This window comes from Danio aesculapii, chromosome 3 (genome assembly GCF_903798145.1).
Source record: "Danio aesculapii chromosome 3, fDanAes4.1, whole genome shotgun sequence".
Classification (NCBI taxonomy): domain Eukaryota; kingdom Metazoa; phylum Chordata; class Actinopteri; order Cypriniformes; family Danionidae; genus Danio; species Danio aesculapii.
The window spans coordinates 26,018,536-26,043,567 of NC_079437.1; the positions used below are offsets into that span (position 1 = coordinate 26,018,536).

The following is a 25,032-nucleotide window of genomic DNA, read 5'->3' on the forward strand; positions in this document are numbered from 1 at the left end:
TTTTCTGCTGGAGATACTGCTGCCCTAAAAAAAAAAAAAAAAAAAGATAAAAAATAGATAGATAGATTAAAAAAAAATCGTACACATACCTTAGGATTGGTATTGCAGAAAATTTTGACGGTTTTAAAACCGTGACTTTTCCAAACTGCAGTATACCTTTAAAACGGTTAAGTAAATAAATAAATAAATAATAGTTCATTAATCGCAATTGAGTTCAAAAGTTCAATTAATCGAATTTTAGATTTTAGGCCAAATCACCCAGCCCTACAAAATACACTTTGCGACCCACTTATGGCACAACTTTGTGAAAGTCCCTGAATGTTCCAGCCAGAGCCCAGACTTTAACCTGATCAAACATGTCTGGATTGTAGCGTTATACTCAAAAAGATTTGAAGCTATAATTAGCGACAATTTAAGTGCTTCAACAAACTATCAATAAGGCTATGAATATGTATGTACATGTGATTTGTTTCCTTAAAAACAAAACAAAAAAATCATTTTAAACAAACTACTTTCACATTGTAATTGTGGAGTATTGTTTGTAGGACTTTGCACAACAGATATTTCTTATTGTGGGATAAGGATGTAACAACAAAATGTGGAATAATTGAAGATCTGTAAATCCATTCTAAATGCACTGTATGTTTATTAACTAATGTTGACAAAGACTTACACTATTCTAATCTTTTATGATAAGCATATACTCATTTAAATATTAAAGTATTTGGTCCTTTGTTGAAAAAAGCAAATACAAAAATCTTACCACTAATAACTGCTGAATGCTCAAAAACTAGGGTAACAGCATTTCTGTAGTACAATAAGGCCAATTCAAACCACACCAACAGCTCATGCCTCTCTGACACAACATACACAAAGTGTTGTGAACTGTAGGTGTTGATGTAAAATACTATTCAAATGCATTCTACAAATCGAAATAAATATCATAACCTTACACTGATTTACATAATTCTAACTGTAATTTAACACTAATATAATGTACATTTACATAAAAACAATGCAGCTTCAGATCTCTCATAGAGTGAATCCTTCCATCCAGGCCTTCTCTATTCCTGACACCATCGATTAAGAGCATCAAAGGTGCCACAGAATAAAGAGCACGCGACTGTTAAACACAACCATTTACAGTACACCAATAACTTCCGCCTATACAAAGGAGCCCTGCAACATTTGTCACCTTCAAATCAGCATAAAACACTTTTAAACTTACAACTGGCCTTTTTTTGTCTAAAATGAAACAATGTAATTGCTCAAGTTGTATGAAGTCACAGGAAACATGATTTTACAGTCAAAGTGAGCTGTTAGCTCTTCCTGGAAGAGCTCTGCTCGATCACAATCAAACCAACAAATAAAAGCCCCCCTTCTGCTTTCAGTACATGATCTGTCATTTGAAAAATGAGAGCTGCCCCAGCAAATGCATCTTACCTCATTGTAGAAAAAGTGAACAGTGTGGTTGTTCAGCTTCAAAGACAAAGTCTTCAAAAATGAGATGTAGTACGCCATAATTTCCTCATCGGAGAAGTCAAATTTATGCACAATGATGGAATTAACATGATTATTAGACAGCAAGTAATCTGAAAAAGGAAAATAATGCAATATTGAACGTTCAAGACATTAACATAAAATCATAATGTATTAAACTTGCCCTTTCTCCACGCATTTACTCACACAGAGAGGTCTCATGACTGATGTTCTCGAAAAGAATGTTGAGCGTTTGCAGAAGCTGGACACAAACATACCGTCCAGATTTCTGTCGTAGTATATTGAGGAAAAATGCAAACATGTTCTTCTCCAAAAAGAAGCTACGAAGAAAGAATGATGTATATGTCACTCATTTATAACATGATTTTGTTTTTTGGCATCTTAAAAAAAGAATAACAGAGAGGCAAAACCCACTCAAACACTGAGCTGTCATTCTGATCACCCCAGATGAGAATCTCAGTAATGGAGCGAATAGTTTCCACCAGAAGATTTCTGTTGTGATCAGTCACTGTTGTGTTCTTTGTTAGGACATGGTACATATACCTAAATAAAACATTGTTTAAATGCCAAATGAAATGTCATATTATCCCAACACCTTACATATTAACATATCATAAACATTTTTTTCATATTAGAAAACAACATTAAATAATATGTTCAAAACTACAGTATCCTAACATAGTATAGAATAACATTAACTTACTGTACAGTGGCCACTATTAATATTATGTCACAACAATCTTGCTAACGTTAGATAGCTCACTTGATTTTGACAAGTCCGCTGCTTCACACACAAACGCGTGCTTGATTTAATCTTTCAAATAATTATGCAAGTAGAAATGAAACGTTTCCATTTAACTAATGACTTTCCACACCAATGGCAAACACTGGCTCGATAATACAGCTTTAACTCTAACGTACGGGCTAGCGAACTAGCTGCAAATTATCCATAACAACTTACTTCAAGTGGTCCAAAGAATGAATGTTTTTAGACTTCCCCTGTCCTCCGACCCAGCTTCTTGACCGCCCAAACATTTTCGGTTGCTTTTATTTCGCAAACACAATGTTTTCAGCCCAATTTGCTAAGCGTACGAATCCATATCCGCCGCAGTGAAGGCCCCAGAAACCTCACATGAAAACATACCTGCCGACCTATCGCTCATGACAGCCCAGCTCACGTTATCTAGGGATTTGTAGTTTATCTTGGTACTGACTAGCACGCATTCACATCTCACCACCACAACACCACGCACTCCATCTCCCAGAGTTCCTTGCGCAGGCAACTGTTTTGGTGAAGTCATGAGAAAGCGCCGATTGTTTTTGTTTTTCACACGTTATAAAGCTTCGCCGAGCATTCGGATGATTTATATTTCTGAATGTTCAGCATTTTAACAAGGACTCGGGATATTTGTGTCCCAATGTCACAGAGCAGCGCGTGGCCTTGGAACATTCAAGCATGCTTTCCTTCACTAACTTATGTGCTGTATAGTGGAAACATACGTGTGTGTTGAACGGATTGCAGGGGGAATTCTGCTGAAAAGGGAGTTGCACCGCTGCTTCATTTGACGAAGACGAATGGATTCACACTTCACTACTACATTGTTTCATATAAAGTGCGATTAAATGCCTTTAATGTGTCTGTTTTGCTCTTTGAAACTGAAGTCTATGTTTTGGAGTCTATGACAAACTCCGTTTACTTTCAGTTAGATTCGGTGGAATCGCTAATCGACGAGCTTCCATATATGTATTATCTCGGCCTGTTTTTTGTCAACGTCTTAATCCTCTATTATGCCTTTTTAATGGAGTACATAGTTCTTAATGTAGGGATAGTGTTCTTGCCAGAGGATATGGACCAGGCTCTCGTGGATTTGGGCGTTCTCTCTGACCCAGCCTCTATTCCCTATGACACAGACACTGAACTGGATGTTTTTGAGGGATATCTGGAATAGACTAACGTTACTATGACTGGCAATCCCAGCCGAAGCTGCTATGGGCAAGGTGTCGTTTGGTTAAAGGAGAACCATGGTCAAAGGGAACTACACGTTGCATTAAAAGATGCTGCAGTGGTCAGTTAATATAAAAAATGAATGTCATGAATAAGTAAGTCATGTTAAATATATATTTATATGATTAATACAAATTCGGGAACAAATCTACATTGTGTCTTGTCTTCACAGGCTGTTCAGACTGGGAGAACTGACCTGCCATCGTGCCACATGGAGTGTTTTACCAGGAACAGAAGCTGAGCGGACCCTGTGCTTTTCCATGGAGCAGCCAGTCAGTATTTCTTCAGAGCTCAAATTCAGGCACTAACCACTACTGTGGATATAAATATTACATTAGCCTATTTATTTTTAGCTTGGCATCAGTCGGGCAGGATTCTGTGTCGATGTGACCTCATAGACAGGCGCCCTTAAACGTGGTCTGCCATGGCATGTTTTCTTTCCCTTTAATACCATTTAAATGAGCAATACGTCATGACACAAACAGGTCACCTGAATCAGTGTTTTAGTTTCTACGAGACTCCTTTAGGATCCACATATTTGTGACAAAATGAATTATTTGGCTACTGTTCAGTTACCAGTTCAGAATATATTTAATAAATGATTACTTTGACTTTCCATGTGTGTGTCATATTTGACTTTCAAATCTCTAGTGCCTAATAATAGAAAGTCACTGTGCTAGCTTCACTTTTTCTAAATGAAAACCTACACTGTCATCTATCTATCTATCTATCTATCTATCTATCTATCTATCTATCTATCTATCTATCTGTCCGTCCGTCCGTCCGTCTTCCTCATGGTAATAACAGCAATATCCCTTTACATAATCTTCCATTTACACAAAAACTATTTACAAAAGTGTGAGTGGACATATACACTATATATAGTGTACCTGACACAAGTCTTGTCGTGATCCCAGTTGTAAGAGCAACAAATAATAACTTGACTTCTAGTTGATCATTTGGAAAAGTGGCAGAAGGTAGATTTTTCAGATTAATCATCTGTTGAACTGCATCTCAATCATCACAAATACTGCAGAAGACCTATTGGAACCTACATGGACCCAAGATTCACCCAAGTGTGGTGAAGGAAAAACTATGGTTTGGGGTTACATGCAGTATGGAGGAATGAGAGATCTGCAGAGTGGATGGCAACATCAACAATCTGAGGTATTGAGACATTTGTGCATCCCATTTCATTACAAACCACAGGAGAGGGTGAATTCTTTAGCAGGATAGCACTCCTCATACTTCAGACTCCACATCAAAGTTCCTGAAAGCAAAAAAAGTCAAGATGCTCCAGGATTGGCCATCCCAGTCACCAGACATAAACATTATTGAGCATGTCTGGGGTAAGACGAAGGAGGAGGCATCAAAGATGAATTCGGAGAATCTTGATGAACTCTGGGAGTCCTGCAAGAACGCTTTCTTTGGCATTCCAGATGACTATGAATAAAGTTGTTTGAGTCATTGCAGATATGTATGGATGCAGTCGTCCAAGCTCAAGGAGTCATACACAATTTTAATTCTTTTTTCACGGCACCATGACTTTATATTCTATACTGTACATTATTTCTGTTAAGTGACAAGACTTTTGTTTAAGCATAATCATGCCTTACTGTCCTAATTAAATAATTAAAAATCAAGGCATGATTATATTTTATTTTGGTAAATTAGCGTAATCTATATCCTTTCATATAAGCCACTTCTGATACCAAATGATCAACTAGAAGTCGAGTTATTATTTGCTGTTCCTAAAACTTGGATAGGCAACAAGACTTTTGTCAGGTAGTGGATTTTTGATTATTCGTGTAGTTTTCATAATAAATATATTTTAACAATGATTAACTTGTGATTTAAAAAGAAACATTATGTTGAAAAAAGTCTATACAACTAGAGTTTTCTTGTTTTGACACATTAAAATATGTGGTTAAGAAATAAATATATTTGTTTTGTTTTTTCAATTCCATTGGTCCAACCTGGCCATTACAAAAAATCCATAGCGTTTGGCTGGTATAAGTCTAAAACCTCATTCATAATGGTCTCAAAAAGTCTTCAGTTTGACTTCATGAAACCTACAGAATCAGTCTGTCTGTCTGTCTATCTATCCATCTATCTATTCTGAAATGCTCATAATCATACTACAATTACATGATTCCCACAATGCGAGTAAAATATTCATAATTTTACTTTAATAAGTTTTCTCTGTTAAATTTTCAAAATAAGCCAGCTGTGTGTGTGTTATCTTTTAGTTTTGAATATTCAGAATATAGAATGGCCATGTAAATAAATTTGCAAGCTTTGCCTCTGAATTTGAGGTGTCATTAAACAAACAACAAGCAAGTTAGGTAATCAAAATATTATCTAAAAGTAGTCTGAATGCACAAATAAGTAATCTAGATTACATTTAATGTGAAATCTACTACCTGACTACAATACCCAGCACTGCATTGTATGAGCTGAAGTGTATTGATTATCAATTAAGTCACCAACTACAAGTGCCACTGAACATAAAATCAAAGCTGCAGTAATAACTAATATAAACTCATAAGCCATTTTATGAGATATTAAAGCACCTAAAATTTGTTATATGTGAACTTTTCAAAATCAGCAAAGCCAGAATCATAGAACTTGTTTATTGTAAAAAAAAAATATGTACATAAAAAAACATATCTACAATTATAAAGCAACAGTAAAGTGCTGAGAAACAGTATCCATCCACAACAATGTGAGAAAGTGCAAAAGTCAGTCATTATATCAGTCACATAAAGTAAGTTCAAAAATAAAAGTGAAACAGCTTTTGAAGCAGTTTAGTGTCCTTGTCGTCAGACGTTGAGGAACTTTTGAAGTGTATGGTTATTAAACACCCTGCTTGTAACAGTGTAACCATTTTAATATGTGTTAAAGTGATTTTATCCGGGAATCTTGAAGATGGAGGTGCTCAAAAACTCCATAGGGTATACAGTTATTCCACAGCCTAATGACAGACAAGGAAAACAGCATTACATCAACATTGCAGATCAGAAAATGTATTTGAGTAGCATAATGTTTCATTAAATACAAAATCGATCTACAAAAACTTCGATGATTTTTTAAATAATTTTTGGGCATATCCTGATTTTTATCCAGATGGATGTTTAAAGTCTTGAAAGCGGGAAAACACATGAATCTTTTTGTGTTTTTTCATTTATTTCTGATTCAGTCTGTACTTGTAGATGGTCTGAAATCTGATTTTTACATGTGTGTCAGTCTGGACTTTCTGGCTGCTTAAATTAGATTTAGTTTTTTGTCTTTTATTCACAACATGACAAAATAGTATCCTAAAAAGACTGATGGAAAGTCAGAGCATTTATACCAAAAAATGTGACAATAAAAAAATAATATAACCAACCATCTGAAACCATAGTAACTGGTTAGAATTTAGAGACAGTTCTTATTTCGTGTTTAAATCAGGCTAATCAGGCCAGACGGAATCTGCAGACGTTTTTTTCTATTTCTATGGAGAAATTTGGTAAAAATCTGCTGATTTCTGTGGAATTTTTTTTGGAAGTATCATAACTAGAACCTTAATATGTGAAATAAAAAATAATATCTTTTAAACTTTTATTTCATGTTTAAAATGCAAATCCAATTAGATTCACTTTAATTGGTAAACAAAGCAAGTCTCTCATGTAAAATATCACTGTACGAACTGCATTGTAAATAAATCAGATGAACATTTTAATATTAGTCAATAATATTACTGTAATTTAAAAACTGAATAAATATAGATTTACCCACATTTACTCAAGTGAATAAACAGAATTAATGATGGGCTAAAAATCTGTGGAAAATCTGCGGAATTCTGCATGCGCAGATTCCGTGTGGGCCTACTGATGACCACTACCTTAATCTCAATGAACATTAAAGGGTAAATAAAGATTTAAAAACACTCACTCCAAAGACTTCATTCCAGGGCAGTTTTTCAGAGCAGCACTGAGCTTTGTAGCTCCAACATCAGTGAACTTGTTGAACTTAACACTAAAAGTAAATAACAAATACTGCATTAATATAATATAATATTACAGAACATATGATATAAATTCCAGATTTTATCTAAATTTGAACATACACTACCTAACAAAAGTCTTGTCATCTATCCAAGTACAGGAACAACATGTAATAACTTGACATTACGCTTATTTTACCAAAATAAAATATGATTAGATGATATAATGCATCCAATGACTTAAATAACATATTGATAAAGTCATCTGGAATGGCAAAGAAAGCGTTCTTGCAGGACTCCCAGAGTTCATCAAGATTCTTTGGATTTATCTTCAATGCCTCCCCCTGCATCTTACCCCAGATATACTCAATGGTGACTGGGCTGGCCAATCCTGGAGCACCTTCTTTGCTTTTTAGGAACTTTGATGTAAAGGCTGAAGTATGTGGAGCGCTATCCTGCTAAAGAATTTGCCCTCTCCTGTGGTTTATAATGTAATGGGCAGCACAAATGTCTTGATACCTCAGGCTGTTGATGTTGCCCTCCACTCTGCGGATCTCTCACACACCCCCATACTAAATGTAACCCCAAACCATGATTTTTCCTTCACCAAACTTTACTGATTTCTCTGAGAATCTTGGGTCCATGTAGGTTCTAATAGGGCTTCTGCAGTATTTGTGATGATTGGGATGCAGTTAACAGATGATTCATCTGAAAAATCTACCTTCTGCCACTTTTCCAAATGATCAACTAGACATCAAGTTATTATTTGTTGCTCTCACAACTGGGATCAACGACAAGACTTTTGTCAGGTAGTGTACATTAAAATAGAACAGAACCCGTTGGTCAAAAATGAATAGGATATTAAATATACTTTTTTTTTGTAATTTTGTAAAACGATTTGACTGAATCTAGACTCTTACTCAAGGTCTTGGAGTGATTTCATATCTGGTAAAGCCAAGGCCAGATGTTCAGCACCACTGTCAGCAATCGCATTTCCATACAGTCTAGAAGTAAAGGAAAATGGAGTTATCTTGACAAAACACGTTTTCTTTTTTATAAACCATTCTAAAACTCAGGTCTACTTAGTGCTGGTAAATACGTAACTATTTCCAAGAGTGAACATACCTGAGTGTCTGTAGAGAAGGAACTGATGCCAGAGCTGTAGCCAGTTTTCCCACTCCAGCATCTCCAATTAAATTTTGAGACAGACTGGGTGGAGGCAAAATTGGGCTTATCAATTGTGACGCATTTGTTGCTTTTCCAAGTTATAATTAATGTGGAAAACACACTGACATTCTAGTGCCAGTATTTGGTACTTTGGTAAATATTTTATAACTTACATGAGCAGTTTCAGACATTCCAAAAAATGTAAAACGCCAGACAGCTTCTCCGCTCCAGAGTCTCCAATATGGTTTTTATCAAGGCTAAAGGGGGAGAAAGTTCAGATTTTATTATATTAACGAAAAATAAATAAATAACACTCTTTGTTGACATTGACTGGTGCATTTTAGAATGAAAACATTCCTCGTTCAGACAGGTAAAACACATGACACAGCATAGTACTACACATAATAATGTTTACTCTGGAAAAGTTCTGATTTATGCAAATACTTTTTATTTAATTAAAATATCTAACTTAGGTAAAAGTGCATATGTATATTGTATGTGTTTTTGAATTTATGCATATTTTGCCAATCCATCCTGCATTTTATTAGGCGTGTCCTCAAATAAGCTTAAAAGAATAGAAACATTCGACACTTCAAAATAAAAATGCAGTAATGGACAGACTAGTTTTGTCATATGATTTCACAAGTGTTAACATGTTTTGTTAAAGTCCCCATGAACTGAAAGCTGTGACTGTTATTTTTTTTAATATTGTGACGCAGTTCCTAGAGAAATGTAATATTAAATGATACAACGGTGGGCGTGGCTTGTTTTTTTCTACTGCGAGTGATTGATGTCACAGCCTCTGCCGCTGAAACTGCAGCTCTGCACATGACGTTTGGCCAGCAGAGAAATTAAAATGGTCGCGCTCAACTGAGTCTGGTTCCTCTCAAGGTTTTTTTCTTCACTTTCACCAATTAGTGAAGTTTTTTTCCCTCTCCACTGTCATCGTTGGATTTGCTCTTCAGTGTTTGGACTCTCAGTAGTGATTTTAAATCACACTGAACTGAGCTAAACTGTACTGAACTTAAACACTGAAAACTGAACTACACTGTTCCTATTTACTAAGACCTTTTAAGTGAAGCTGCTTTGACACAATCTTCATTGTAAAAGCGCTATACAAATAAAGGTGAATTGAATTGGATGTAGTACAGTAGGCGTTTCATTCAGAAAAATCGGCCAAGTGTTTAGGGAGAGTTATTACAACCTAACAGACTCTGTTCACCATTTCTGTTCGTTGTCAAAACTGACAGTTGGAGCAGTGTGATTAAATATGTTAGCCATGCCCATTTGCTAAGATATACGTAATCCGTCAAATTAAATGAAAAAAAAAAAAAAAAAACAGGAAGTGCATTTTCAGATTTCAATTAAAGATTAGAAGGCCAAACTATTTTTTTTTCTTAATGACATGCACAGATGAATTGTTCGACACTAAACTAGCAATGTGAGCTAACAAAATCATATGTTTAGTTTTGATTTCTTGGGGATTTTAAACATTCATTATTCATAATTCAAATGCTATGAATATGTCAAACAGCTTCGAATACTCACTCCAAACATAGGAGAGACTGCAGAGAGGGTAGGACTTCTATGACTTTAGGGAAAAGTTCAGGACCATTCTGCACTCCAAGTCTGCAATGGAGAACAAGACCCAATATGAATAAATTAGCACTTAATGGATAATAGGAGCACATAGAAGCATGAAGCAACAATAGAAGTCTGATTTACTTACCCAAATTCCAGTTTCTGAAGATGCCGGAGAGCTGGTACGCCTTCATCCAGTGCAGGTACCAGTTCACTGAAAACACATACGTCATGCAAGTTATCAACATACAAAATTAGCGTGTGGTAAATATTCATGCTATTTTTATATACATAAAATTGATGCTGTACCTTGTGGGCAGCTTCTTTTCTCTGTGAATCTGGACGAGGACAGGCAGGCTCTCTATGTGATACCCTTGTGTGGCCTTTAATGGGTTCAATGTGAATTTCTCAATTGCGCATTTCAAGTTCAGTTCATCGTTGTTTTGATGCAAGTCCTCCCATAAGTCGATGGTGTCTTCTGCATGCGCCCTAATGGTAAATCAAATCATAAATAAAAACATTTTGCAAACGTTTTGCAAAAGCAGAAATTCACTGCTAATCCTGCCTGATTTCTAAAAGGATACAAAATGTTCAAATACTTCATTCAACCTGTGTGCCATTTTATAAAAATCTTCTGTGAAAAATTATTGAATTGAAGATTCTTATCACACCAGTTTTGTGAATAGGAAAACAACAAAGGATAATTTACTCACGGATGAATGAATGAATCATTATTATGAATGATTTGATTATGAATTCAACATTCTGATAATCAGAAATCCAATTATTTGACATCATAATACGTTGAATATAGCACACAAATCTATCCGCTTTCAAAAAGTGACCTTAACTACTTAGTATTTCTATTTACATTATTGATTTTGTACAATGCACATATTGAATAAATGTTTTTACGGTTTAAAAATATCTGCATGTTATTACATCTGTGATTTCTGTAATTGCATTTTTGATTACACTGTTGATCAACCCTTAAACCTAAAATACCACATAGCAAATACAAAAAATTAAATAACCTTAACCGTTACTTTGTCCTACCTCAATAATACCATAAGTGTTATATAAACACTATAAGTACATCATAAGTACTTAGTTTTTGATGAAAGTCGTGGATCCTCTACTCCATTGTCGCCCGACATTCTCATAACAATGTTAGTATAAGTATGTTAGTTTTAAGGATATCTATAAGCTAGTGTGCTACAAAACAGTGACATAACTGACATTTAGAAGATATAACCCTGATATAAACATTCAAAGCTTGCAGTTTGCCACTTCCGCTTAAATAGATTGATGTTTTTTTTTTCACCTCATACTTCAGTTTCTAATCAAATCTTGACCAATCAAATGCTAAAAAGGGGAGAAGCTACTCTATTCTCCACCCTCTCTTCATGTTTCAGTTGAGACTACGTCAAATATTGAATAAGAAATGCCCCTTTGAAAGCACTTCATGGTACCTTTGAGGCCACGTCATTTAAAGTGGGAACTATCACAGTCTACTTTAGATTTTTTGCACTCTTTTTTGAAGCTTGAAAGCTTTAGTTCTCTTAGACTATAACTGAAATTGAATAAAATCAGCATCTATTAGTATTTCACAGAAAAAAACACAACATTTTCCTATCTAGGTGTACAGCCATGTAACTTCTCACCAGAATGATGTGATACACTTGAGACCCACAAGCTCTTTCAGGCCACTGATGGGAATGCACGTGTCCTGCAGGTTAATGGTGAAGGTCCGCTTCATTGCGCTGGCATGTTGAAGGATATGGCATATGACGTACACATCAGATGGGGAAAGCTGCGTCCCACAGAAAGACAGATCGTCGGGCAGGTTCTTCACTAGCCCTTGGGCAAATTTGACACTGCAGGTCTCATAAATACAGTGAAACAATTCAAGTAATCTGGCAGGAACCAAATCTTTGGGCTTCATGCTCTCTAAATGGGCTTCAACCGCCTTCCTTTTGGCTTTTAAATCCACACTGCTGTCTATTATGCTGACACCACTTGCTGTCTTTTGGAAGATTAAGCCGGTGATGAACCTCTGCAGCACGTCCTGCAATTCTCCCTGAACCTTTCGCTTCTTGTGCTGAACCATGGTATTTGCCACCACCGTTTTATCATTGACCTGTTTGGATTGCACCAAATGCAAAGCACTCAGGAGGTTCTGAGTGAAAAGGTCAGCAAAGTGGTTTTCCTCTTGCTCAGATCTTTCATAAGTTAAAAGTATTCCACTTTTAAGAGCACAGTCCAGCAGGTCTGTGGATTTGACAGGGGTGACTTGTGTACTGTGATTCTTGAAGCCCTCCCATGCCATTTTACACAACTGTGGGGTGTCGAGTTGTTTCTTCTTTGTGCTGTTTCCAATGCTAGCCAATTCCAGATGTTTGGAGGTCACTCTTTGGTACAAGTCTGTGAGAGTTGAAGGCAAATCTTCACCATCTTGATGCTTGAGCAGGAAGCAGGTAGCCCAGCAAAGCAGCGGGTTAGAGCATAAGCTAAACATGTACGCTTGATTCTTAATCTTTTTTAGTGCACTCTCTTGGAGGGAAGCATCCTCAAAATATTTGGATGTATACAATTCAATATCTTCAGGAGAGAAGCCCCAAACCTCCAAAAGGCAGTCCATTTTTCGCAGCACCTGATTTAAAACGTCTTTAGGCCTCGTGGCGATGAGAAGCGTGCAGCCCGAGAGAATTTCCTTTTGAAACAAACCTGAAAACAGCTGCTTGATGGTGTATTTAGTGTCTGTGTGTGATTTAGAAGGGGACTGAAGAAGCCCCTCAAGGTCTTTTATATGATCAAAGCTGTCAAAGATAATGAGAACTTCATCAGGACAGGACAGAATGTGTTTGAAAGCAGCATCTGAGTCCTCACAGTGAGGAGATGTAGAAAAGTCGAACAGTAAACTTTTTAAGCTGTAGTTGGATTGTTTGAAGTCTAAAATTTTACAGTTCATGAGAAAAACAAACTGAAATTGAGGCAGGCCGCTGTTTGACCAGTCCAGGCACAACCGCTGAATGAATGTGGTTTTCCCCATACCGGCTTTTCCGAGGAAAGCGAATGATTGCTTTGGTTTGGTGTCAAGGTTATGAAACAACTGACTTGTGTCCAGCTTTGCTTTCTTTCGCTCTGAATCGCTGAGGACAACCAGCTCTTTCTCCAAACACTTGTTTGCATTCTTCCCAGATTTGATAAGAAGTTTCCTCTGAACCAGATGTGCATCCACGTAGTGTGACTCCATTCCCATTCCCCCACGCATAGTGCTGCAGACATCTCTCAGGTGTGATTTTAAGCGATGAATGTAGTCTTTGACACACTCTGTAAAACAAACATTTATTATGATTTACATGCTTAAATAGGGTCATTCAATCTTGCATAATACGGAAATGGTTTCTCACCTGGCGCTTTGGGACGGACTTTGTTTTTTAATTTGGGAGGTGGGGATTCTGTATTCTTTTGTGGGTTTCCTTCTGTATTTAGAAAAACAAACAAGCAGTTGTTTTGATTAATTCCTGAGCCAACAAAATAGTTGTAATTTCATATGTGGTAATACATCCTGATGTTTTGCAATGCGACCACAGTGTGAATGGTTATGTAGGAATTCATGTGACTTTTACTCAATCTTCGATTGACATGCATCATCATTCTGTGCTCCAAACATCCTCTACTCCTCAGCAGCACAGCATAATAGCACACAGGGCAAATACTTGACCACAAAAAGTTGGTTGTTCATTTTGAATATTTTTTGAATGCAAAACTTCTGCGTGTTAACCAATTATTAACCATTTAAAATAAAGTTCAGTTAGATTTACCATTAAAAATATGTCCATTATAAAATTGTCCAGAGTGACATCAGCAATGTTTTCCGCCTAGTATATTTATGAGATTCAAACATAGGCAAAAATCATATACTACAATGCTTCCCACAGGTCTGAAATATACTTGCGGTGATAGCCGGATTGCATTACACCTTTTACTATATGTGCTATATAATTATATGTGATAAACAAAAAAGAAAAGTGTGATTTTAAGCTATATTTTTTATTCATTATGACAATGTAATACAGTGTTTTCAATTTGTAAATTTTTTTTAAGACTGTTGAAATAATAATATTAAAAAGAAATCCACTATTTCTCTTACTTTTATGCTATTTAGGAGCCATGTGCACCAATTGACAGGTAAAAGCTGATCTCGCTCTCTCAAGTGCAAGTTGCTTTACTGGCATGACATTTTGTACTGTATTGCCAAAGCATTTTAGATATGTATAAATTATGTAATATATGATCAAATTAATAAAATATACAGAAAATTATAAATAAATGACAGAAAAAGGAATAAAAATAGTGCTAAAAATGATAATTACAAGAATAATGTCATTTCATCCTCTTTGAGTATAAAGATTTTCCGAGTCGTTTATTACAGAATTAAGTATTTAATGTTTCTCAAACATTAATGTCAGTTGTGTAAACCAAGCTAAAATAGGCTTGAATAAATGGTAACGACAACTTTAGAAAGCAAAAGCAAACCAGTTTAAGGAAATTTTGGGACCCATTTAGGAAATATAACCAAGAACATGTTTTATTGTCAAATATAGACCAAGTCCTTGTACCAGCAAATTGATTCTTCTTCTTTCCTAAGTGCGAAGTAGAGTGGATTGTGTGATGCATATTGTACAATTGAAGTTTTTGTTAAGCCACATTAATATTTACCTTTTTATTTGTTGGTCTGTCTGTTTTTTTTTTTACATTGTATGCGCTTAAGTTGATACTATATATACTTTTTGAAATATAATTGTTTTGTTTTTTTTTGTCTTTTTTTTACTGTAATTTGACATAAAAGTCATAAATAAAATGATATATAAAAAAAGCAAAAGCAAAAATCCCGGACATTTTAGGATATTTAGAAACTACGGCCAGATTCATTTTTTAAGTGCCCAAAATTAACCCACAATAGCGTCTCTGTGGGTCTTGTGTGTGGGAGTGTTGACAGGTCTCGTGCAAACACAACTAGCAGTACAAAACAAATATAGGCCAAGAGAAGATTTTCCACTGTTTAACTGATCGTGAATGATCACCAAATTTACTTAATATACATGGGTGGCCTGCCCAAGTAAAGTCTGTTCAAAGGGTTGTTTGTTAAATGAGATAGAGAATTTGGCTTTTATAGCGATGTATGGAGGCATGGGGAAGAAATCATACAAAAGCAGTGTTACTTCCTTTAGGAACAGAATAACTTATGAGATAATCAAATTTCCTTTTTCCTCTGTTTGTTGACGTGCTAAAAATTAACAAACTGTTTGAAGGATGCTGGAGCACACAGGGCCTTTGGAACTTGCACACTTCCAAATTAGATTCCAAAATCTAAAAGCTTTGATTTATTTAGGGGTTTATTATAACACAGACAACTTATACACGTGTTTATAGTATTTCCAACAACGTTGTAGTAAAATTCTACCATATATTTTGCAGTTAGACCTCTGTATGTTGGGTAAGGGAAGCATTTTCATTTAATCAAAAAAATCCAGGCAGAAAACCCCAAAATAGTGAGTGTATGATGTCAAATGCCCTCAAACCACACTCAAAACCTTTAACCCATCCATATCTTAACTTACCTTTAATAGGGCTTGTGTCTACAGAAACTGATGTCAGGCCTGAGGACGAGCCGACTGGGAGTACAAAACCAGTGAGCTCTGGTGGGGCAACTGTACCATCAGCTGTAAGACAAGATTTCAGTTAACACAGATTACAGTACTGCTAACCGTGCTGTGATTGAAACACCTTTTCTTTTTAACTCACCAGGTGAAAGAGGAATTATCTGAGTGCCTGGACTCATGCTTTGGGGCGAAACTGCAGAGAGGGAATTTAAAATTAGAAATACAGTGGTCAACAGAATAACAAGAGACATGCAGGCACATGAAGCGGTGTCATGGTGCGTTTATATTTGACTCACCAAGCACATATGTGGGTCCTGTCTGAACCACACTGCCAATTAGAGGTGACGTGAGTGAGCTTAGGGTCTGGATGAACTGTACTGCTGGACCACCTGATAGATCCAAAAATACAGTCAGTGTTCAAAGTCAAGGCCTCATTTGTTGAATTGCATGCCATGTACAGTACAATACCTGACAAAAGTCTTGTCGCCTATCCAAATTTTAGGAACAACAAATAATAACTTGACTTCTAGTTGATCATTTGGTATCAGAAATGGCCTATATGAAAGGCAAAGGCCTGTAGATTACGCTTATTTTACCAAAATAAAATATGATCATGCCTTGATTTTTAATTATTTAATTAGGACAGTAAGGCCTGACTTTACTTATACAAAAGTCTTGTCACTTAACAGAAATATTGTACAGTATAGAATATAAAGTCATGGTGCAGTGGAAAAAGAATTAATATAGTGTATGACTCCCAAGAGCTTGGTGGACTGCATCCATACATCTCTGCAATGACCTAAATATCATAAAGTGTTCTTGCAGGACTCCCCGAGTTCATCAAGATTCTTTGGATTCATCTTCAATGCCTCCTCCATCTTACCCCAGACGTGCTCAATAATGTTCATGTCTGGTGACTGGGCTGGCCAATCCTGGATCACCTTGACTTTCTTTCAGGATCTTTAATGTGGAGGCTGAAGTATGTGGAGCGCTATCCTGCTGAAGAATTTGCCCTCTCCTGAGGTTTGTAATGTAAAGGGCTGCAAAAATGTCTTTATACCTTAGGCTGTTGATGTTGCCATCCACTCTGCAGATCTCTTGCATGCCGCCATACTGAATGTAACCCCAAACCATGATTTTTCCTTCACCAAACTTGACTGATTTCTTTGAGAAGCTTGGAACCATGCGGGTTCCAGTAGGTCTTCTGCAGTATTTGTGATGATTGGGATGCAGTTCAACAGATGATTCATCTGAAAAATCTACCTTCTGCCACTTTTTCACATGATCAACTGGACATCAAGTTATTATTTGTTGCTCTTACAACTGGGATCACGACAAGACTTTTGTCAGTAAGTGTATATTAAGAAAAAAAAAAAACAAATACCACTAGAGGGCAGAATAGGGGAGCTGACAGGAAAGCTCAACACAGGCTGGTATGGACTCAAATGGAAACTACCCTCAGTCCCAGATGTGATGTTGGGCGTCAATTCATTTGAGGGACTTTCAGGGGCAACTATTGCTGCAGACATAAATCATTTAGTTTGCAACTTTTAGTTTCACTTGTGGCTTAGCTGGTCTGAGAGTTACAGTTATTATTTTTCTTTTCTTTTATTAGTAAGCCGCCTAAGCATATTCAGTGGTTGTGTCCTTCATGTTTTGAATTACCTTGTTTGCTGGGTATATGCTGTGGATCTATGCTTGGAGCTGCAACAGAAATAAAAACACACCTTTCAATTGTCGATTTCAATACAGGTCATTCATAAGATAACATCTAAGGGAAAACAACAGCACCTTTTCTTTTTCTTCGTCGTTTATTCGGGCGGGGAACTTTAGATGTTTTTTCAGGTATCCAGTTTGTATCTGTGTCACCTTTTGTATGTAAAGCAGAAGTGAAAAACGCTACATTTGAATAATTTACTTCTAAATAAACAGTAAACAATGTAGGTTAAGCCTTGCAAAATACAATCATTTCATCACCAAAATATATAGTTTTTTAATGAAACATTTTATAATAGTATGTCTTATGTAGCTGACTTTATTTGTTGACAATATTATTTTAGGGAGTCTTACATGAGTAATTGGGATCTTCGAAGAAGGTTGGATCTGCCAGGGTACAAGTAAGAAATGATTGGTATTACTTATGCTGTCATGTATCCAAATACTAAATTAAAAGCCCAATAAGTAAAACTGACCAAAAGTTTCTTCAATCGATCCATCCAAGAGGGATTGAAGATATTCACCAAGAACACTGTCTGTGAAAACATTAAGAAACGGTCAATCTCGTTTGCAAACCCAAATGTCCAATATACTGTAGGTCGGTTTGTTTACTGCGTTATCTTCTCACCAGGTAAAGGCTCTAACGTTGCATCTGGGTCAATATAATTTGCTTCAGCATCTGTTAGGTATAAAACAGGGATACAGTATATTACATTACATTTGACAAAGAGAAATGTGCGTTCACAATTAACTGAGTGAAAACTCTTGAGTGAAAAATGCGCAAGATGCTTTGAAACGTGCGCGCGCGTGCTTATTTTCGGTGGGAAAACAAATAACTCGAGGGGGGGAATCCATTTCTGATATAAAAACGTTTATCAAACAACTTCAGGTATCATATTTGACACTTTTCATAAAGATTATGCACAATCAAAGTAAAAAAAGTTACTACGCAAAACGCATGATCACAAAATTAAATATTATATTAAAATAGCATTGCACTTTACCTGTTTCAACGAGATAGTCCATGCTTGCTGAATAATTTTAATCCATTCCATTAAATTCCGAAGGAAACTTTTTTAATAAGCGCACTGCGTGTCCTCAGATTGCACAGGGTTGACGCATTGTCTGGCAAACGCCAAAACAAGCTGCACCTTCCCTGGTTACTTTTACTTTCAGTATGAGATGGGGGTTGATTCTGTTCGGCACAAGCCAAACTTCTACATTTGGTGTAAGCAAATCTCTCTCTCTCTCTCAAAAAAAAAAAAAAAAAGAGATCCATTCTGCATTAATTAATAAAGTTATTTATTTGAGATTATGATGGAGACTACGTTTTCTAGTTTTGCAACAATGAGAAAAGTTATGTAATTTTTAAATAAACTGATTTTAAAGATCATTCAAAATATACTTTAACAACAAAGTATGAACTCTAAAATGTACAGTCTGTTTGTAAAAAAAAAAAAAAAAAAAAGTTGCAAAGAAAAAAGGTTAATCAAATCAGATGCAGAGGCTTGGCACATGCATGCGGAAATGCACCACCCTGGAGTGCCAGGTATTTTCCACTGTCAGGTGAGACCTTTTGTTTAAACACTGGTCTTATAAAATATATTTATTTATGCCTCTCACATTAATGCTCTAAAACTAAGGCGGCAGCATTAAAAAATACATAAATAAAAAATCCTAAAACACAAGCCATAAATGGTTTAAATTGAAGCTGTAAATGGCAGACAGCAATCTCATGCCAACTGCCTAAAATGAAACAAAAATATTTGCCAGGATCACAGACTGGTGTGACAAGTATCTTGTTTGCTTTGTTTTTTCATTAACAGCACCCATACAACAAACAGACTGACCTTTTTTGCTTGTGACATTACAGTTACCCTATTACAATACATTTCGCTCCTGTTCAATGCTCTCTTGTAGTTATTTATTAAATTTTTTTATAACCAAGTCACCAAGTAAGTAAAGAAGTGCATGCTGCACATGTCAGCATGCTTATAAAGCAACTCCGTGAGAGATCTAGTTACAGGTGCATCCTGTGAGGCAGTATTAAAGGCCTTATAGGAGTTACAAAATCATCCTATCACTAAATTATGAATGTAATATAAATGTATATTTCACAGCTTGACTGAAATATTAGCATGCTCCTGTGTTTCTTTGTTTATTCACACATTAGATACTATTGCACTATTTTTTTTAAATGTATGCTCAAAGACTTATATAAAGAAGTTTAACATTAGGGCTGCTCGGTGGCGCAGTGGGTAGCACGTTCGCCTCACAGCAAGAAGGTCGCTGGTGCTCCGGTTTCCCTCACAAGTCCAAAGACACGTGGTATAGGTGAATTGGGTAGGCTAAATTGTCTGTAGTGTATGTGTGTGAATGAGTGTGTATGGATGTTTCCCAGTGATGGTTTGCAACTGGAAGGGCATCCGCTGCGTAAAACACATGCTGGAGACGTTGGCGGTTAATTCCGCTGTGGCGACCCCAGATTAATAAAGGGACTAAGCCAAAAAGAAAATGAATGAGTTTAACATTAGGCAACAATTTATTAACAGGCTCCCCTTGTTTATGAAAAAACTCTGTGATCAAAATATAGAACAGCAATGATTGTAGCATGAAGTAACTTCACAACTAACAGTGACTGCAGTGTTTTTGAGCCAGAAGAAATGTCCAGACATTCTCAATCAGGTTTAGATCAGGACTCTGGGCTGCCAAATTAATTACCTCAGCGTTTTCAACTTGAAAACAAGTTGAAAGAGGATTTATTGTCTTGTGTAATAATTGTTCTGATTGGGTGATGACTGCAGGGAAGGAACTGCATGTTGCTGAAAGAGCATCTGATCTGCATAAGAAGTCCAACTCCTGCTGCATAAACATCACCAAATCACGACACTTCACCTCCAGCTTTCACCGATGTTTTCCCACACTTTGAGTTCAGCCTTTCCCCAGTTTGATCATAAACATAATGTTTCCCATTGACCCGAACATATTAGACTTGTTTTCATACAGTGAACTACTTGCTTTCACTACACAGAAAAATAATACAGTGAAAGACTTTTACTACAGTGAACTTTGTAGCTTTATGGTAGGACTTTTGTTTCTTTCTACTGAATATACAAGTCATGAAATATGCTTAAAACTTCTCGTTCCTTTCAGGATGACATCAAATAGTACCGAGCGGTGAGTCTGTGACCTCAAAACATAATAATTTGTTGGCTATAATTTAGATTTTTGATTATTAAAGTTGCTGCAGCAGGCTTTAGACGCATAGTTTGCTATAAGAGAAGTCTGCATTCTGTGATGTTATTAAGGTCAAGAAAATAACTGCCCACATGTTGCTAATATGTCTGCCAACTGAAGAGGCTTTCCCAAAAAGAAACATTTGATTTCTCCAGTGTTTGCATAAGCAAAACTGAAACTGCATAAGGAGTCTGTGCTGAAAATGGATCTCCCAGTCTAATGTTTTGGGAAGTGCTCCAACAACAGGGCACGATATATATAGCTGCACATAAAGTGAGGGTGCATTTTACACAACACCGCTTTCAAATACAAAACTTTCAGATTTAAATCAAATTTAGTGACTGATTTTTTTACAATTTAGTAGCCAGAGAAACTATTGCAGTTTTTAAATATGATGCAGCTACTGTCTCTAGTCTAAAAGTTAAATCTGTGAAAATAGTGACATCATGCGCAAATGTATTTTATGTTCAGTCATGTGCGAGTGCTTGACAGCCAACGCAACAATGTTAAACTACAGGTTTGTACAGGAGAAGCAATTCAAGGAATCCTGCATCCAGTTCATTCTCATGGTATCTGAAAAGCATACGACTGTCTCAACTGAGAAATTCAATGACATCAAGGATGTGATGTGATTGGTTATCAAGGCACAAAATCCAATTTATACTTTCTCCAGTGGTGCAGGAGAGCCGTGGAGCCTTCCATGTCCCAATAAGAGCCTTACAAATCTTTACAAATGTGTTAATACTGCTAAAAAAAGACTTTAAATATATTATTACCTCAGATCCCCCAAAAATATGATGAGGCTAGTACCCATGCAACTAATCCATATTGTTTCTAGTAAAAAATCCAAGTAACATTGAAAAGTGTATATTGTAATTGTCTCTAAAATATTATGAAGAATACTAAAGGCTATTAAATGATTGCATTTCCAGTGGCATGGTGGCTCAGTGGTTAGCACTATCGCCTCACAGCAGGAAGGTCTCTGGTTCGAGTCCCGGCTGGGCATTTCTGTATGGAGTCTCCATATTCTTTTCATGTTGGTGTGGATTTCCTCCAGGTGCTCCGGTTTCCCCCACAGTCTAAAGACATGCGCTATAGGTGAATTAGATTAACTAAATTGGCCGTAGTGTTTGAGAGTGTGTGTGTAAATGCTATCATTTAAGGGTGTTTCCAGTACTGGTTTGCGGCTGGAAGGGCATCCGCTGCATAAAACATATGCTGGAATAGTTGGCAGTTCAATCCACTGTGGTGACCCCTGATAAATAAGGGACTAAGCTGAAGGAAAAGGAATAAATTTATTATTGCATTTCTCTCCTACCAGTTACTTAACTATTTAGTTTTTATTATTGATTTTCATAAACTTATTTTAATTTATACATGTTTAAATTTTTATTCTTATTATTGAATTTTCTATTCATTCATGTTTTGGCCTTTATAACTGTGCTTTCTGTATAAATTGTCATCTTTTATAATTAAACCTGTTATTAAGTTGTTGTAGGGATGCACCAACCTACGGATTCCAATTTTAACATATTGGCCAATCGCATACAGTACTTACTATTTTATTCTGCATAAAATTAATTTTATTGAACAAAAATGGGATTCATTTAACATTCAATTGTGCTGTACTGCTTTTCCGACACACATCTGACATTTTGTACATACAGCGCTCAACATAATTGAGTACACCCATTTTGAAAATTAATATTTTTATCAATTTTTCACTGAATATAGGTAATATACTTTGGTGCATTTGAAAAAAAAAAACAGATTTATTATACGAATATATTTATTAAATCAATATTTTAGTCACATAATAACTTTAGAAATAGAAAGGTAATACATTTAAATTCATGTTAAATATTTGATAAATGTTTTGTTTCTCTTGAATTTTGCTCTAACATATCATTGTCCCTAACATATCATTTGGGGTTTACTAATTTTGGACCGTTCTTTTGTTAGATCCGCTCTAGATTTGGCTTCAGTAGTGAGTAGTCTAATGTATATGCGCAAATATAATATTGTAAAGCTTTCTATAGAAAATATTAATTTAAGTGAGAGATTTGTAAGGGGTGTACTCATATGTGTCGAGGACTGTAGACGCTGGTCTGATATTTTGAACAGATCTTTTTTTTTTTTTTTTTAAATGTGATTGAAAAATTATGATTCTCTTAAAAACATTGGGTAAAAGATGTGCAACTCAATGCCTCCATGTAATTAATAAACCATTGGTTTCTGCCTTATCATATTCTTATCAATATTGCTTTAAATGAATCCAATTTGCATTTGTGCATGTCTAATTTCTTGTTATTCATAAATAGTTTTTCTATTTAATTTTACACATTTATTTGAAAACCACTAAACTAAAGGACAATCTTTATAAAAAGCAGCTTACTTAACTCTCCATTGACACTTTTTGAAAGAAAGCTCCACTTAATTAAATAAAGAATTAATTCCCCTGCTTTAATCATTTGTGTTGACTACAAGAGAACAAATTCTTATTTTTATGTGGCTACAATTGAGTACTACAGCAAAAACCAGTTTCTTATCAAAAATAGTATTTCTCCTAGCACATTTTACAAACAGTAGTATTAGTAGACTGTTGGGTTGGTAAATAAACAGGTACTTTGAAAGTCTTTAAGCAGACACTCTATCTCTACTCTACTAACACTTCAACTGTTACTTGACATGTACAGTTACGTAATCCTCCATATCTAAAGTGTAATTAAAAGTATTTAAAGATATTAACTCACCAGTAGAAACCAGATCCTCCTGTTTGTTGAGTGTTGAATGGAGGATATCTTGGCTAACGTCCCAGTTTTGCCAGACAAATAAAGACAGTTTTCGATCCAAATCTTCATCTGTACAGAGGACTTCACACAAACTCTCCTCAGCAACTTCACCGTCCTTATAGAGAGACTGGTAATACTGGGTGGAGAAGACGTTGGCCTCGTGGAGCTCTCGAAGAAGATCGTGCAGCAGGCTTGGGTCAACCTGTAAAGCTTTTCTCACCTGAAACAACACCTCCTCAAAGGGAACCATGACTGGACAACAGCTGCGAGTTAATCTCATTTCAATTGCCTTATTTCCTCTTTGCCATTCCTAATACCAAATAACAACGCTTTGTTCCTGGTTTAAAAAGAAAAAAACTTTGGTAAAAACCTCAGCCGATCCCAATTGTCTGCTTTGTACTTCATTAAACAACCAATTTTATTCGGGTCAGGTGAGGACAGTTTCACTTGTGCTTTTTCCACAAGAAATCTAATGTGCTGTGCATGGATAAGTCAAAAGACCACATCTCACTTCTCTTCTGCTACAAGGAATTAATAGGGAAGAGACTCGATGTTAGACACCCTTCATCCCATCCCCTTTCATTAATATAGCAGCAATGAAGAACTGCTTTCACATACTCAGCACAATGCGTTCCCTTCTTTAAAATACATACGTGTTATGTGTATTTACACAAAATAATAATAATAAAAGCTGCTTTAAGACGAAAAGTTTAAAAATGAGGGAGTTCTATAGCAACATAGTAGAAACATTTCAGCTTCCCCAAAGGACCTTTCTTTTAACAGTTCCTAGAACTTTGTTTTGACCAAAACACAACAAATATGGCAGATATGTTATTTGTTTACTACGAAAGCCCACAATGCTGTATGTGCAGTTTTGTTGATAGTATATAAATGTCATGCGATTCTATTCAAAATGAATGGGTAGTACTACGCAGTAAAGTAACAAATTACAAACACTCAAATTACTATAATTGAGTAGTTTTTCTCAGAAAGTGTAATTTGCTAAGTAGTTTGAGTTTACTTTTACTCTATTATTTTCCTTCAACCTGCAGTCACTACTTTATTTCTTTCTTGTCTATGGTGATTGGCTAAAGTAGAAAAATCAGTCCTGCGATTCCTGTCCAATCAAATCGCACATGGAAAGTAAATTACATAATAGTGAACATCCTCAAGACACGGGTGCTTTATAAATGCAACAAACCTTTTGGAAGCATTAAAAATGTTTAAGAAGTTCAAAATCTTTCCACGCAATGACCCAAAGACTTTTTAGACTTTTTATACTGCACTGTATGATAACTGAAATCACCAAACAGCCTTAAAGTGCACCTAGGTTACCCCTTTTTTCAGATTTATCAAGAGTCTTTTGTGTCTCCAGAATGT

At 35.9% G+C, this 25,032-nt stretch overlaps 3 protein-coding genes across 5 annotated transcripts in view; 1 reads left to right on the forward strand and 2 right to left on the reverse strand.

The window, feature by feature from the left end:
* clec16a (C-type lectin domain containing 16A) overlaps positions 1 to 2,660 on the reverse strand; it is an 84,217-nt gene extending 81,557 nt beyond the window's left edge. For both annotated transcript variants that reach the window (XM_056453515.1, XM_056453514.1), the window contains exons 1-4: positions 2,462 to 2,660; positions 1,915 to 2,043; positions 1,687 to 1,820; positions 1,444 to 1,592 (exon numbers count right to left, since the gene is read on the reverse strand). In XM_056453515.1, the coding sequence (XP_056309490.1) occupies positions 1,444 to 1,592; positions 1,687 to 1,820; positions 1,915 to 2,043; positions 2,462 to 2,535 (486 nt within the window). In that variant the 5' untranslated portion in view covers positions 2,536 to 2,660. The remainder of the gene's footprint in view (positions 1 to 1,443; positions 1,593 to 1,686; positions 1,821 to 1,914; positions 2,044 to 2,461) is intronic.
* Positions 2,661 to 2,784: 124 nt separating this feature from the next.
* Positions 2,785 to 4,116, forward strand: dexi (Dexi homolog (mouse)). Its single transcript, XM_056451080.1, has 2 exons — positions 2,785 to 3,600; positions 3,678 to 4,116. The coding sequence occupies exon 1, from the start codon at positions 3,180 to 3,182 to the stop codon at positions 3,447 to 3,449; it is 270 nt and encodes an 89-aa protein (XP_056307055.1). The 5' UTR covers positions 2,785 to 3,179; the 3' UTR covers positions 3,450 to 3,600; positions 3,678 to 4,116.
* Positions 4,117 to 6,119: 2,003 nt separating this feature from the next.
* ciita (class II, major histocompatibility complex, transactivator) lies at positions 6,120 to 24,167 on the reverse strand. Of its 2 annotated transcripts, none has more exons than XM_056453516.1 (20): positions 23,614 to 24,167; positions 18,252 to 18,302; positions 18,100 to 18,159; positions 17,978 to 18,010; positions 17,699 to 17,776; positions 17,573 to 17,611; positions 17,292 to 17,426; positions 16,204 to 16,296; positions 16,050 to 16,100; positions 15,866 to 15,967; positions 13,652 to 13,723; positions 11,903 to 13,571; positions 10,548 to 10,727; positions 10,387 to 10,452; positions 10,206 to 10,286; positions 8,831 to 8,914; positions 8,616 to 8,699; positions 8,411 to 8,494; positions 7,439 to 7,522; positions 6,120 to 6,479 (listed from the first exon to the last, which is right to left on the reverse strand). In XM_056453516.1, the coding sequence occupies exons 1-20, from the start codon at positions 23,930 to 23,932 to the stop codon at positions 6,404 to 6,406; spliced, it is 3,441 nt and encodes a 1,146-aa protein (XP_056309491.1). In that variant the 5' UTR covers positions 23,933 to 24,167; the 3' UTR covers positions 6,120 to 6,403. The 2 variants fall into 2 exon arrangements, with proteins under 2 accessions (XP_056309491.1, XP_056309493.1); XM_056453518.1 differs by lacking the exon at positions 23,614 to 24,167 and adding an exon at positions 18,628 to 18,818.
* Positions 24,168 to 25,032: the final 865 nt, after the last annotated feature.